The sequence below is a fragment of the Tympanuchus pallidicinctus genome, unplaced genomic scaffold (assembly GCF_026119805.1).
Source record: "Tympanuchus pallidicinctus isolate F22 unplaced genomic scaffold, pur_lepc_1.0 scaffold7, whole genome shotgun sequence".
NCBI classification, from domain to species: Eukaryota; Metazoa; Chordata; class Aves; order Galliformes; family Phasianidae; genus Tympanuchus; species Tympanuchus pallidicinctus.
Genome location: NW_026294791.1, coordinates 21,467,144 through 21,483,366, shown reverse-complemented (window position 1 = coordinate 21,483,366; position 16,223 = coordinate 21,467,144). Strand labels below are relative to the sequence as shown.

At 32.9% G+C, this 16,223-nt stretch overlaps 1 protein-coding gene across 8 annotated transcripts in view; it reads right to left on the bottom strand.

Moving 5' to 3' along the window:
- Nucleotides 1-16,223, bottom strand: part of KCNT2 (potassium sodium-activated channel subfamily T member 2) — a 143,480-nt gene that overhangs the window by 44,727 nt on the left and 82,530 nt on the right. For 6 of the 8 annotated variants that reach the window (XR_008202461.1, XM_052667073.1, XM_052667072.1 and 3 more), the window contains 8 exons: nucleotides 14,211-14,267; nucleotides 12,985-13,134; nucleotides 11,714-11,943; nucleotides 10,614-10,830; nucleotides 9,204-9,309; nucleotides 8,777-8,949; nucleotides 6,587-6,658; nucleotides 3,332-3,466 (listed from right to left, as the gene is read on the bottom strand). Coding sequence is in view for 7 of the 8 variants with exons in the window: in XM_052667073.1 (XP_052523033.1) it covers nucleotides 3,332-3,466; nucleotides 6,587-6,658; nucleotides 8,777-8,949; nucleotides 9,204-9,309; nucleotides 10,614-10,830; nucleotides 11,714-11,943; nucleotides 12,985-13,134; nucleotides 14,211-14,267 (1,140 nt within the window). In the remaining variant the exon portion in view is untranslated. The remainder of the gene's footprint in view (nucleotides 1-3,331; nucleotides 3,467-6,586; nucleotides 6,659-8,776; nucleotides 8,950-9,203; nucleotides 9,310-10,613; nucleotides 10,831-11,713; nucleotides 11,944-12,984; nucleotides 13,135-14,210; nucleotides 14,268-16,223) is intronic. The other 2 variants (XM_052667070.1, XM_052667068.1) reach the window with 2 other exon arrangements.

Sequence of the window (16,223 nt, the reverse complement as noted above, 5' to 3'; positions counted from 1 at the left end):
GCTCTGTACATATGAACTTCTATCTCTTAACTAACCTAAGGAAAAAGTCCAGAGGAAGAACATATTTCCCCTTAAAATTCTGTTATTTTCTGTGTTAATTGTGTATCACGTAGCATATAATTACTGAAGTTTCTGCTGGCTGGAAATTTTTCTGGTATTGTTGTGTTAATGGACCAGCATTCAGGTTTGAAAAACAACAGTATAATAATTTAGAACTAAAAGCAAATTAAACAACTAATCTAATGATAAGATGCACATGATCTGAAGAAGATTTGCAAGTTACTAGGTTTCTGCTACAGATGGATTTAGTTAATAACCAAGTTATAAAAGAAGATTGCAAAAGATCTACAAATGTGCTACTGATTAAAATTCAGACCTCTTATTTAAGAGTGCCCTCCAGTGGAAATAGGGAAAAAGCATTAGAGATTGTCAAAGCAAGATAGCCTCTTAACCCTAGTTCAAGGCACTGCCTGCAAACTTTCAACACTACAGGCCTATTCTTTACAGAGATTTCTCTTTTCTTCTTCATTCTGTTTTCAGGGTTTTTTGTTTGTTTGTTTGTTTGTTTGTTTTTTCTTTTATTTAACAAAAAAAAAAACAAAAAACTGACTTGGGAAGAGGAAACCTTAGTCAGCCTGATGGAAGACATGCTGTTGTTGAATCGATATTTGGGAATTGGACAAGTGAGAGATGGATATGAGCTGAGAGAATAAAGTATGAAAAACATGTAATGGCATCGTAAAACCTTATTTGGTGCATTTATAAATTGGTACTGATTGCTAAGTGTCATGAATGACTTATTATGTACACTGTTATTAACAAATTTCTTGCAGTTTTTGAAACTTAGTCACTAAAATGTTAGATAATAAGAATTTAAAACAGGACTTCCCAAACATAAGCATTTAAATTCATTAATTAGTAAAGTAAGAATAAATATAAACACTTCTAGTACAGATTTTCTGCTTAAGGAAACCTGTTTTATCGAGGTGGTAGTCAGTGATTAGCTTCATATTTTACATTGAGAAAGATCTGTAGGACATAGCCAAAAACCAGTAATTGCTCCTTGTACTTTTAATCTATGCTGATTTGTTCTTTTCCACCCAAAGGATTAAAAATTTCCTTTCTAATTTGATGCAACTGTTTGAGTTGCAGCTCTTCGCTCCTTTAAACTATAAATCTGGTAAGTTAGTGTTGTGTCAGAATTTTAATTGGTATGAAACAACTTCTATCCTTAAAGGTGTTAATAACTCTATCATGTTATAAACAACACATCCATCTCCTAATCAAAGCTGGATGGGGATGTACTGTTCTGACTAAACAAGAGTAATTTATTTTTACTAATTTATGTAAATCAGGGAATAATGCCAAAACAGGCTTATTAGAATTGGCAACTTAGGCCAAACAGCATTACAGTGCACTTGCATCATCTCTTTAGTACTGCCTGCAATCCATAATGAGATCAGCTGATGTGAGTCAATGAGATTTAGATAAACTTATATAGCTTTATTTCTTATGACTCAGTTGGAATCTTTTTAATTTGTGTAAATGTTTGAGAACAGCACATATTAGCAACACTCCAGTGACGTAAAATCCTTATTTAATCCTATACTTTTTGTTCATTGCCTTTGTCCATTATCTTCTTCACTACTTTCTTACAGATATTACTAAACAACAAAAAAACTTGAAAGATCTTAATTTATGAGGTTATGTTCTTGTGATTAATGTAGTTTATTCTGCAGAACAGATGAATGTCACTACTTCACACTGCTTAGAGAAACTTAGTTATCCCTGCAACTTTGATATCATGTAAAAATACAGAGAATACATTGTGTTTGAGAAGAAATAAATTCAGGAAAAGAGGTAAAAGAACAGTTTACGAAGTTGACAAGGTTTTCTGGAAACAGTGTTAAATATTAAAATGTGTTATTTTTATTTATTTTGAATTTGTAAGAAGGTCTATGCAGGCTTAGAATTATACTGAGCAGTTGTATGTTTCATACATGAGTTACAGCTGCCATCTAGTTGTAGCTATTGTGCAGGTAAACTGAATGGTTATACAGCATGTTTTACTACTTGGATATCTATTATACATAATGTAATATTATGATTTTATTTTTTTAGTGTTGCACTAGGTAGAACACAACTATGGGAAATATCAACACCTACTTAACAAATTTTATTTACTTTCCATTCTATTTTTCAATTTTATATTTAGGGAAAAAATTCTGGAAACCTTAGTGATGCATATCATTGCCTCAGTGAGATATCATAGAACAATGTGGTTATTATTACACTGGAATGTTCCATGAATAAAGTTTAATTATAATTTCTAAATTTGATATGTGATTGAGATGCATCTATGTTAAAATCAAACGCAAATTCAAAATCTCAAAGTTGAAATAGACAGAACTAAAACTTCTTATGCAGCATAGATTTTGCTTCTTTTGGAGTGCTAGCAGTCATGCTAGCACTAATCAACTGCACAGTTGGGGAAAAAAAAAAAATCTGTTGAAATACTTTGGATTTCACATGCTTATTTTTCTTGACCAAACCTTAGTAAAATAAATCACAGGAGGTTTTGGACTTAAGCTCTAGATCAGGGAAGCGTTTCTTAGCTGTCTGCATAGCGTATATATCTGCTTTTGTTTGTGGGTGGGTTTTTTTGGTTTTTTTTTTTTTTTTTTCAAATAAACTTTCTTCACTGTTTAACGTGATTTCTATCATTTGGTACTTGTTGAATTGAGATACTTACATGAAGCGTAGCTTTAATCAGGAAATGTTCTCAAATGATCTGGAGGTCTCTGAACTCTGTCTGGTTTCTTAGTTGCTTTAGACTTACAATTTTTCACTCTGAATTTAGATATTCCTTCCTGACTCTGAATATGCTATTGTCAGAGGTAATACTGCACACATGCGCCGAAAATCTGTTTTTTGTTGAAAAATCAATATTCAAAATTTATACACAATTAACTTCATACTAATGCATAAGCTGCTGCATTAGAAGGGTCTGTTTTTTTGAATTGTCTTTAGCAGCACAAGGACAGCTGCACTAAGAAAAATGTGGGGTGTTTTTTGACCTGTTTTCAAAAGTAACATTTGTTCCTTTCCTATAAACCTGAAAATTAGAAATTATCCTCAAGTTTGGGGATGAGTTTTGTCTGAGATTTCAAGAGAGTTATGCCAAGAAACAGTTTATAGCTAAGGCTTTTTGCTATGTGAAAAGAAAGGGGAAACAAAAATAGAAACCACACCCTTGTCTGAATACAGAATGCATTATTAGGTACCTCGTGATTAATGAATATGTAAAACGAGACTGCAAAAGATCTCTTACCTGAAGAGTGTTTGAACATTTACAATGGTCTTAGCATCTGCCATGTAGTCTTCCTCAGCACTCATTGTACTTTCTTTGTCCACCACCACCATATTAGCTGCAAAGGTGACCCCACATCTTAATAAGTCATCTAGGCTTTTGTGAAGAGAAAGAGGAAGAAAGAAATGAACAAGTCACTTTAACCTGAAATGCTTAAAAGATTAGTGATAATACTGATAAATCACATTGAGTTGCTGGTTCCCTGCAACTCCATGTACATATTATAACTTCTAGTATAGTCCATGTCAAAAATATGAATTGAGAGAATAGAATATGAATTGTTTCCCTTGAAGTCATAGAGAATACACTTCAGGTTGTTATGGTCAGTCTTCCTAAAATGGTAGAATTATTTCAGAAATTAACATGAGCCTTTAACAGTTACATGGAAAGACTGTATGTCCTTACATGTTTCATCAACTTGCTTCATTATAGTTATTTTTGACAATGAATGGATCTAAAATGATTGCTCTTTAACACATTTTGTTTCAGTTTCAAAATGTTAATAAGGGTTCTAAGGGAACATCTGACAAGCTCCTCTTTTATCTATCGGAGTGTTGTTACAATGCCTTTAGGACCAGCTGTACCTCAGTAGAACATTTCACCTACTGGACAATATCTGCTGTAAAGTTTGACCACAGAAAACCACCTCTGACAACTAAGTTACAGTTGCCAGCATGCCTTATATTTATTTCCAAAATGAAGCACATTTTGGTTGTTAGTTTCTGTAGGAAAAGTTACTTTTAAAACAATTCTGGAAAAGTTTCAGAATTTTTTTTTTTTCGTTGGTTTTTGTTTTAGTTTCTGTAATAAAAGCTGCTGGGAACCAAACGACTCTTAAGTGAAAATGGGAAGAAAGGGTATTTCATGATTTCCAGGAGAAATTGAAAAGCTACGTTTTTTGCATCATTCTTTACTTCCAAGGAAGAAAAGCTATTTTGTCATTAGAATTGCTTCTCATTTGGCAGTTGATCTAATCTGTAATATTGTCTAAACTATACTGATTCAATTATTACTGTTCTCAGTGATCTTCTAAGGCTCCTAAGTTTTACATATCCTATTCTAAATCTGTTTTGAAACTTTAGAATAAGGAAAAGGATACACATTATTGATGTTTATTTTACATTTTATGTGTTCTTCCAAAACAAATATATGGTACAATTTTTGAAACTGCAGTTTTACTGGTGGTTGACTACTAAAAGAAAAATTATATGACCTATATTAATAATGTCAGTGCATATGTGGAAACCTGACCTTTCTCTGAGTAATTTAATTACTGAAATAGCAGTAATGTAATACTGAACTAGCAGTAAAATAGCAGCAAAGTCTAAAATGCAACTATATTTTCTGCATTTCAGAGATAAAAAAACCTATTCATTTTTTTTCAGTTGTACCACTACTTTGAGGTTTTTTTTAATGTGGGGAGTTAGAATTCTAATAAGTATTTTTATAATTCCATTATCAGTATTTCTTAATATGTAACAGACTCCTGCACTACTGGAATCTGGTCAGTTACATATCTCACATCTTTTATACTCCAAGTCTGTAGATGTTTCTGCTAACTTGGTACATTTTGGTGAAGTTCAGTCAAGCTATGGATTTCTGTAAAGATGTTTTTCTGCAGGCTACTTGCTTCTAGCAAAAAAAGGAGTGGTATATATGGGTAATCCTTTTTGCGGTTTTCTCTTCAACTTAGTGACATTTCGTGCCAAGTGACCATAGGACAAGTGTATTAGATATTTAAAAGGTAACAGATGGCATTCTTAAATGCATTGGAAGTGAATTCCAGAGACATTAAGAAAGAAACTTTGTATATTTTACATTGTAGCATTTAGCTAAACATGATTGATTTCTATTGGTTATATATGATTTTAAAACATTTAAGAAAACTCAGAATAAATACAAAATCTCATTATTGATGAAAATAGATGTCAAAAAATAAAATACAGTATCTGATTTTAAAGTGACTGCATTGTCAGATTTGATGCATAAGTTCATGTTAACAATACTGCAAACAAAAGAACTTTGCATAGTAATGCCTTTGGTGGACTGTAGTCCTCAGGTTTACGCATTCATTTCTTAAAAAGAAATAAAACACACCTCAGAACAAATGAAAAAAAACCTGTAGGAAGTGATTTCCTTTTGAAAGTAAAACCAGTAATTTTTATTAGAATTTAATCTTCCAAGTTAATTAAAAATGGTCTTTGGGTTATTAATTATTTTAGATACTGTGAGGCAATTCAATTAGTCTGCTTCTATGAATTTTCTGTAACTTTTATAGGATTAAAACCTTAAGAAAAATAGTAGCTGTTAACAACCCAAGACACATTTTTGCTTTAGAAAAAACACGTCTAGTAAGTAAAAAACATGTCTACAGATCCACTGCAGGTCTCACAGTGACTAAGGTATTGCCAAGACAAATCTGCAGCTCTATCATCGCGATTATAAGCAGTTTTAAAGCCCCTGTTAAAACAGGATGAAAATTTTAAAATGTTGAATATTTAAAATTTTCATTGAAAAAATAGGTTCTGCTACTTCTGGGCAGGAAATAAATTATTTGATGTCTGTGTGGAGAATGAGTACTGTGGCCTTGCAGCCCCAGCTCAAAAGCAGCCATGTAGTGAAGCGAACTATTTTCTACTTTGATTTGACACTAGGCACATGAGCTTATTAAAATGCTACTGAGCCATTGCTCCTCTCTCCCCTTTGTCATTTCTGCCTGATTTTTCTGTTAAATGTATGTTGCTGAGCTTAGATATGCAAATATATACCAGCAGAATTTCTGAAGACAAATATTGGAGTAGGCGAATATTTTATGTAGGGGAAAATTATGTTGGACACATTTAAACTCATTAGTTTTAGTGCTGTTTGTGTTCTATAGCTATTTTACACAAGCCTAGTCTGTAAATGATAAAGGGTGTCACTAGAATCAGTGCTATTACCTGGCAATTCCTAGAGACGTACTAAATACTTATTAAAATAAATGTTAATGCTTGGGTTTTGAAGATACTAAACTGTGTTCCCTACCATACTTTTTACTGACAATATCCTCTAGAAGTCAGAAATTTGAAATCTCAAACTATAGCACACAGACACACAGACCATGCATGCAGATAGATCATCTTCAAATATAACACACACGTAGACATGCAATGACAATACACAAAACAAGCCACTGACCACTACAATGTTAAGTTTTCTAACAGTTACTTCACCTACTTGTCGATAGAGCCCACCATGTAGTAAACCATTGGAAACCAACAGATTGCATCCAGAAAATGCATATCTGGCCTAAGCAGCAGATGGGATTACAAAATGAAACACAATATCACAACAGCAGCATCTCTTCTAAAATACTTCAAAAAAAAAAAAAAAAAAAAAAAAAAAAAAACAAGTAGTTTGGATGGTGGTTTGTTAACTTCAAAAAACAAAAACAAAAACAAAAACAAAAATAATAATTTAAAAACAAAAACAATAATTAAAAAAAAAAAAAAAAAACCTTGGAAGTATTATGTCTTTACACAAGTAATAGAAAACTGTGAAATAACAGTGCTGTAACTGTAAAGGATGATCAGAATGATCACATGCTTATTAATAAATGCACCTCTTAAATCAGAAAATTTATGGCACAGTACAATTTCAAATATTAAAACGAGTGATTGATTTCAAAGACACTGCCAAGTTGTTTTCCAGTGCACGAATTAGGGATACTAAAAATAAGCAGTGAAACCTTACTTTTCAGTGGAGTAGAATCTTTGAGTTACAGCTAATAACTCTGACTTAAGTAAAAGAGAAAAATTTTGAAGAAAAATTTAATTTTAAAAACAATGTGTGAAATAAAGTTTTATTGTTTCTTTATTCATAAATTTTACTGGATTTCTTCTTGCATATTGAGAAACAACTGAAATCTCAAAAAATGCCACGTATAGGTAACAGAATACTGTAATAGTGGGTTGATTAAAAAAAAATAGGATTATAACAAAAAGGCATAGGCAGGATCATCAAAGGTGGTTAGATTCCTGAGTCCAGTGAAAGAAATTGCAAAATGCCAATTGACATGAATGGCACCAAGACCTCAACCTAATGCATGTATAGAAAGCATGCTGGCTTTTCAGGAGGGACTCTGCAACACTGAATGCTGGGAGGAGCCACTGCAAGTGCAGTGTAGAAGGTAGAGAAATAAGGGTTCTAATTTAATTATCAGCCAAAACTTTTTGCTGTTAAAATGATATTTAGGTGTAAAATTATAGCTCTGAAGTGTGTTAGCTCAGGCGCAGTTGTGGAAAAGATAGCAAGCACTAGAGGGCACTCTGGGTTCACATCACAGCTTAAGCATCACTTTATAACAAACTTTAAAACCCAGAAATCTTTAAAGAGCAATTCAAGCTTTCACCAAATCATGTAATTCATTTTATGCCATAACATATATACACTTAAAACCTTTGCTTTGCAAACACAAATGTATATAGCTTCATTAAAAAGCTGTTTGAGGCTAAAGTAGAACACTTCATTGCAGATTTTTGCATAAAAAATTGCTTGTAATAAACCAGAGCACATACATGCAAACCAAAGTGTCACTTTAGTATCAATATCTGTACAGCACATCTTCTGATGTAATTTCTTTAAGTCATAGTTCAACCTCATATTCCTTATCTGGCTAGCCTCCATTTTTGTGTCTTTCAAATTGTGGTTCTAAGTATGTAAGCAGCACCAAAGAGCTGCAATTGCAAGTAAGTTCTTAAGCAGTACTATGGTTCTCCCCCAGCCTCTGCCCCCCCAAAAAAAACCAATTAATTATTTATGTTCAGATTATTAAGCAGTACTCTTGTCAGAAGGTTTTTTCTTAAAGTTTAAAAAGCTAATGCAAAAAAGGCTAATAATTTTAGTGATCTCCACACAGGTGTGGTATTAACAACAACATTATTGCAGAGAAAGGGAATTAGAAAGTGGATCCTACTGGCCTAAAGAACTATTTATCCTAGAGTGTAAAATTGTTACAAATATTCCAATTAAGGCCATTAAGTGACTTGTAAAAGCAGTGTTTGAATTGCAGTTTTATAGCTACAAGAATGACTAGCTACATGAATTGACTTTTTTACAGTGCTTACAAAGTTAATTTTAGTATTCATATTACTTTCAATATTTTAATACTTCATTGAAACATCACCTGTGAAGTATAAGGACATTAGAATGTAATACAGCCATTTACAGTCAGGAGAAAGTCAGTTTTGCATATAACAACATAGGTTCTGTATTTTTTTATTTTTTGCAAAGATGTACGTGCCATAATGTTTTTGATTTTAAGTTGGCCATCTGAAGAGTGATCACCTATCAAAGTAATGATAAAACGATTTTAAAATGTATCACAAAGAAAAAAAAAAGAGACAAATATTTTTAAAATCTACATACGGGTTATCCAGGAGTAATACAATGGGATTGAGTTCTTTTTTCGGTCTGTAATAAGCTCTAAGAGGGACGATAAAATTATATAAGCCATTTCCAGCAGTTTCTGCTGCAACGATAATCAATTTATTTTTGAATCCATAGGCTTTGGCATCTTCATAGTAGTTATGCTGGCACCCCTAAAATTAAAATGAGAAACAAGTTCAGTGGATATGAATGAAGAGGTTTAGTGGAATGGAAGGTTTTACCACTAGAAATAGAAAATTGTATCAGCCGACCTGAAATAGATCTGATTACATAGATGCAAATGCTTGGAGATGAAAAAGGATGAGAAACTTAGTTTGTGACAAAGCTCACATCTAAGCAAAAAATGTTCAGATGCAGCAGACAAATGTGAATGCAGTTTTATCCAATACCAGAGAACTCTCTTTACCTTATCTAGTCTTAGACAACAGAAGGGTACTTTTTCATGCAGAAGATGACAAAATGTGGGAGAACTTCCAATGTAAGGAGAGTAAGGAGGATAGCCTTTGGCATACCTAGTAGAATAGAAAAAAAAACCCAATATTTTTTAGTATAGACAATGAAATACATTTAATTATACAGCTGTTTTATGGGATGCTTATACCTATGCCTACTTAAACAAGTATTTGTGGACTAAGAGTCAAGTATATTAAATGAACAAAGGTATGTAATTTAAATCTTTGACCCATTCTATAAAATGTATTGACAGCTGTCAAATTTTTGTGAACTGAAGGAATTCTGTTTGGCTTTTTTTTTTTTTTTTTTTTTGTACAAACATCTTTGGAAATGGGCTGATATATTGTAGTGTACAGGCTTGGTGTTCTAAACACATTGGAATATAAGGAAAGTTGGAAAACTAGAAAACATGGTGGGACAGCTTCTCTTCCTTCCCCACTTATCATTCAGAATCTCAAGAACAAGTAAGGTCGTTACCTTCTTTTACCAAAAATGAAATTTCTAATTGGCCTTCATTTTTAATAAAAGACTACATGATAGTGAGGAAGACTCACTTGCAATGGGAGGTGCACATACGTGATCAGAATATCCACAGCCATCAGGGAAGACTGAGAAGATAGGCAGCCTTTTATATTCTGTTGTTTCAGTTGACAGAGTGAAGATGACTTATTCTATTATTTTTTTCATTGGATTTTTATGATCTTCCCTGGGGCTTCTCATACTTAGTGAAGTTGGAGATGTGAAACTGCTAGGTAAGCCATTGTCTTAATTGAGTATTTCAGTTTTAATATTCTTTTCAGTAATCCCAATAAACATAATTGCCTATCTTATTTTAAGGTGGTTACCAGATTTGCTTTTTTTGTGAGCAGTGCAGCATTACTTTCACTAATGTGCTAACAAACATTTTAAATTAGATGTAATAATGTGATCTCATATCACATTTTGGATTGTTCTTATGTTTTGGAGTCATGTACCTACTGTTAATGTTCAACATGCCTGTTAAATTACCTGATTGTCAGGGAAGGACAGAGGTATTTATTTGTTTACAGCTTACTTTAGTCCTAGTAATTATGAACTGTAGGAAAAATGGTCATGAATGTCACTTGATGTGTATGCTATAAATTGCTATACACACATCTGTATTACAGCGTGTAGAAAATCTCCTGTAAATAGAGGATGTGGTCTGTTTTTCTTCTTTCAAAATAGGCGTCGCAGTATTCTGCTACCAGATAAAAGCATTTCTTAAAAAAAAATACTTCCTTTGTGTGTCTTACTTGCTACAACTTCTTGGATTGATCTGAGTGTCAAAACTGCCCATGCTTGTTTCAAATAATGTTACTTAGTTTATATTAAATATACATACTCTAAGCCTGCAGAGACTTCGTCATCAGATGGAGTGGTTTCATCTTCTGATTGGTCACTTAGAAGGTCGCATGCCTGAAGTGAGGATGAGTCTGCAACCTCCAGAACAGGTGCTATACTGGGCCGTCTGCCCTCTTTACCTCCCTCAGAAGGAAGAGCTAGTGTAGGTCCGCTGGACGTTCGGCATCCTGTGTCTTGTAAATCGATAGCTACGGTTCCTGAAGTAGTGTTGAAATTGGTTTTACAATGTGATTGTTAAAACATTTAAATGAGATTCCCATATTTAGTAGGGATTTTCAGACCTCATGGACAAAGACTGAAAGGAATGCCACATCCATTAGCTGTGTTTATCATATTAAAGTATAACAAATATTTACTCTTGAGGAAGCCTTCTCCTGTACATCTGCACTATCCCTAACCATGAATATATATACATGCCAAGTATAATTCACTCATATTAATATGCGTCACCAGTAGATTTCATATTTCATTCATGCACATCATTTAGTAATAATTATAAGTTTGACCCTACATGTAACAAACTCACTAGATATTTTGACATTTCTAAAACCCACGTTAGAAGTTGGCATCTGAGTTCTTGATACTTTTTAATTTACTTTTTAAATTTAAGTTTTCTGTTTCTTTTTTCATGATATTGTTTCCTGAAATTAGAGAGAAAATGTAATGGTTGGAGTTTCTTTGTTGTAATAAAACCAACTAGTAACTTGGCATGGAAGAGATGCTAAATCTTGATGGTAATTACCATTATGTAGAATTGAACTAATTTATAATAAATTAATTGATGCTATTTCATGTGTTTGCAAACCATAAACTCCATTGTGTTTAAAAAAAAAAAAAAAAAAGTCTCCATGACGTATTTATTCATATACACACACACACACACACACACACATATATATATATATATATATATATATACAGTTTAGGGGAAAATACCCTTTTTAGGAAAAGAAAACGGGAAATGTTTAATATACTTTCTGCACTCTATTTTAATTTCTTAATTACAGGAATACATTTTTAAAAGCTTGAAATGCACTGTTAATTGAACATGTTGTGAGACATGTTTTTCTGTTAACTTACCCATGCTGGCTATTATACTGTGTACAGGCAACCTAGATGCTCCATGATAAGATAATTTTGATTCATGTCTTTTTCTGTGTTTTTCTTGCTTCTTGAAAGCAGAATTCTCTTCTTTGGTGATATTTATATAAAAGCATATATCTGTAGAACTCATGATATACCGAGGACCTGGATTCAGCAAAATGTTTTTGTTATCTTCCTTTCTAACACCAATCAGACAGACTCCAAACCTTAATTAGAAAAGGAGAGGCATGGTTCATTTTTTATAGTTCTGTATATACTAGAATTTCCACTGTCAAAAACGAGCCTTCTGTATATTTTATACTGTACAAATAGAATCTTTCCAGAATTTTTGTTGTCAAATGTTTGAAAAAATGTTATCTCCTAAGTGGATCATCAAGCAGTTTTTTTTAAATGATGAATCCAAGGTATCTGATTCCAATGTGTTTCTTTATCTCTGGAGATTCTACTAGAGATGTCTCAGTTAATTTTTCTATCAGATGATTAATCCCTTCTGAGAAATTATTAACAGAGAAATGGATACTTTCTATGAAAAATGTATTCATCATGTTAAATTGTTCCATGTCCTGGAAACTACTTTAAGAATATTCAGCCATTCACTTCTAAAATCTATTTAATTAGTCAGAGAAAATAAGGAAATAAAACTGAAATAATCTTTGGTCTCTTATTAATTATGAAAATAAGATCAACGTTCAAAGTTTTGATGAGTTCCATTCACACATCAGTACTGAATAAAAGATGCATGATCTGGAACATAAAGAAGATGTATTAATGTTCTTAAAATTGAATCTAAGCGGGGAAAAAAGTATTCTGGACAATCACCGGGATATAGCAGGAATCAGCTTAAAATTGAATGCTTTGCGTAAAACTGAACATGCTGGATTTCCAGCTGGCTCCTGAATCAAACACTGAAAACAAAAAAAAAAAAGTGAAAAGGATTTGTGTTCTGATTTAATCTGTGTCTAAGGTATGATTCATTATGGTTATCAAGCTTATCCTATATATCCTTTATATTCTATTCTCTCAGATTGAGCTGCCTATAAAGAACCAGTATTAGCCTTTACATGACCAACTGTAACTTACAGAAGTTACAATTGAATGAAATATATTTCCTAATATACAATTGAGTATATTGGTGGCCAGATGTTTTAATCCAGAAACAGAGTAATGCCTGATATTGCACTTTCGAATGCAGAGCTACATTTGAGGCAAAATTTTAAAGTCAATCTTTTATAGGAAAATAAACATACTTTTTATGTGCATGGAAAGAAGCATATGTGAAGCTTTTCCCCTCATACTCAGCAAAAAAAGTACTTTCTTCCAGGTTAATGTGAAACACTTCATTACCAGAGCATCTGCCATACATTTTCTGCCACTGTTCTGATGATTGCTGACTCTCTCTGAAACATGTACAGATAAAGAGAATAATTTAAAACTTAATGTACCATTCTTAGTAATCAGTGCATTATCACTAAGCAGTAGAAATTATAAACATCTATTGGAAATGTCCCATGGGCTAATCTGAAAGAAGTATCTGAGATCAAAGCTTGGTAACACTGTAAATAAGAAGATTATTTTTATGAAATAGAGAGCATTTTCTGCTAAGTAATAGTCGGATTATGTACTTCAATGCCAGGAGAAACATGGTGGAATTAGGTTAAATTCACACCACAAGAAGTAGATTCACTGTAATTGAAAGATGACAGGTGAAACCAACAGCATGCTCATTCTATTCATAAAGACAGTCTCTTCGCAGATTGTCTGGTTCCTGTTTGAAGTGGTAAAGAATAATTGAAAATAACTTATGTAGGCAGGACTCATTTGATTTATGTCACTTTATCTGCAAGAAAGATTTTTCTCTGCATTTGCTCATGTTTGTTGTCTTTAGTATTTACCCAGAAGGTGTTTTTTTTTGTTACTGTGCCTTGTATACTATCCTCTTTTCTAGTGCAAGAAAAGAAATTATTAATCATTTTAAGGGTCCTTTACTAAGTGCAGCTAACATTCCTTATCCAAATGCATTGTTAATGGAAATGTTCCACACCTTGCTAACACAAAAACTTGCAGACTATGGGCCTCTGTGAACCCCTTACTGACCAAGTTTCCATCTATGTGGGCTTTGCTAGGTACAGTGGAATTATATGTATCTTTATCAGAACAAACAAGTGACAAATATGCTCTGCATTTTGCCTTTTGGAGCTAAGATCTCTAGATACTGTGACTTGTTAGTATTCATTTCTACTTTTTCAGTATCATGACATAATTTGTTTTTCTTGAGATTTTATTTTTCCTCACCCTCAGCACAGAAACATTTTGTTCCAAGGTTAATGAATATAAAGTAAACATTTTTATTGCAACGGTATTAAAAAACAGTGCATTACATATAGAATAGCAGAATTCGAAACCTAATTACAGAAGGAAATTGTTCCATATTGAATTTTAGCACCCCTCTCCTGCCCCAAACTGAAATTCTTACCTGTTCAGAGTCTGTCTGGTTCCAGTTAGTTGTCGAAAAGCTTCCCATGGTGCCGTTCTGTAACGATCACATGAAGTTCAGGTCAAAAATGCTACTTTCTTCCAGAACTTTGTATTGTATTATAAACTGTTAGAGTTCTATTAATAGATTGGGAGTGTTTAAAGGTAAACGTTAAGATTAAAAGTAATCAATAATAAAATTATAAATAAAAATAAAGATAGAAATGTTGTGCCTCATAATCTGAGTTCTACAAACACTTTCTATGAAAATAAGATGAATTGCAACTAGCCTGGCCACTGTGAATATTACTAAAGCTGGATGGCATAAGCAGCAGCAAACTTCTTAATCTTAATATAAAGTTGGTCTGGTCAAAATTGCTTGGGAAATGCACATTTTCCCTAACCTACTCACAGAATTATACTGGTAAATATGCTTTAATTTATTTAATTTATGCATGTTTCTTCTTTACTGTTTATTGTTTTATCATTCTAATTAGGGTAGTACAGAGTAATTATTTTTCTGTGTTCTGCTGCTATTTATTGCTTTCAATTTGCAGTAATTTCCGTGTACTTAGTTCTTTTCTGATAATCATGAAGCTTACGTTATTAAGTGTCACACTACTTAGTAAGTATAGGAAGTAGATCCCAGTGTGTAACTGTACATAAATTAGCTGGTACTTGATTTGTAGGAGTACAAACAGCTGCATTAATACTTTTAAGTTAATATTTGAGTCTGGTAGGATTTTTCAGTGTTTAAGCTTTCTGTAGTTCTCTGATAAGCATCGCTTATAATGGCTTTTGGAAGCATCATTCTTCCAAAAAGCTTTGCAAAAGGGACAAGTTAGTATCTGGCAGCTGGGAGCATTGCTGTGGCTGAAAGCTTTCAGGACCTCCCTCAGCAGTGACTACAGCTACAGGTGGCTGTGAATGCCAGCTCCTAGCGGATCTAAAAGATGGGAGAAGCTGTCTGCTTCATGCTTCAAGTGACAGAGAGAGCTGGATCAGAAAGAACTCTAGAAAAGGGACCTTGATAAAGCTTAATCACTATAAGAGCTCACTATGTGTGGGAACATCTGCTCGTTTATTTGAGTAGCAGGGAGAAATTTTTTTATTTTGAAGTTCTGAATTATCAATCAAACTACTTTCTGAATGAAGTCTTATCTATGATATAGATTTGAACAAACACTCCCAACGCTACAGTAAAGTTCCTAAGCTTGTGAATCAACAGAGTTAAATTAGATCTTTGGAAACATATTCCAGTATTTCCAGGTGAAAGTTGTAAGAAATAAAAGGAAAAGAAGAAAACACCGCTCTGGGAATTACATATTTTGTAGCAAAGATAATGCATTTGAAATACTTGATCTTCTTTAACTTCTATGTTTGTGAAGACAACTCAAATTTGCTTCAGTTACTTCAACAACCTTGATTACATCAATTAATTCTTAGCGAGAAAAAAAAATAAGTACTTTTGCATTCTGCTGTAGTTACTTGAACCAGAGCTGGGAATCTATATTAAATTATCAATATGCCTGAATTAGAAATGCTAATGTTCTCAGGCATAGTAGAAAACGTTGCATAATGTCAGTTTTTGTGCTTATTGAAAACTCTCTGATATCTGCTAGGTATGCTATTCTTCTTTCATACAAAAATAATATGGAATAATCTTAAATGGCTCTGTATTCCGTTCATGCATGTCATGAAATGAGAAGTGGGCAGAAAGATTGTATGTCACCATGGTTTTCAGGAGGCATGGAAACATATTTTATTGCATACTGATTGACTTCAAATGCAACTTCAAACAGGAGCACTAAAGCCTTGATATTTGTTATTGCTGGTAACAAAAATTCTAGCTATATTTCGCTGTTCCCTATCTTTGGCACAGGAAAATACTGCAACTGCCATACAGAAGGTTAAATAACTCTGCTTATGAATATCAAGATATTACTGGACATCTAGTTATTTGAAAAAACATTCATTTCTACTGCTATCAAATGTACAGTTCTGTATGCATGTA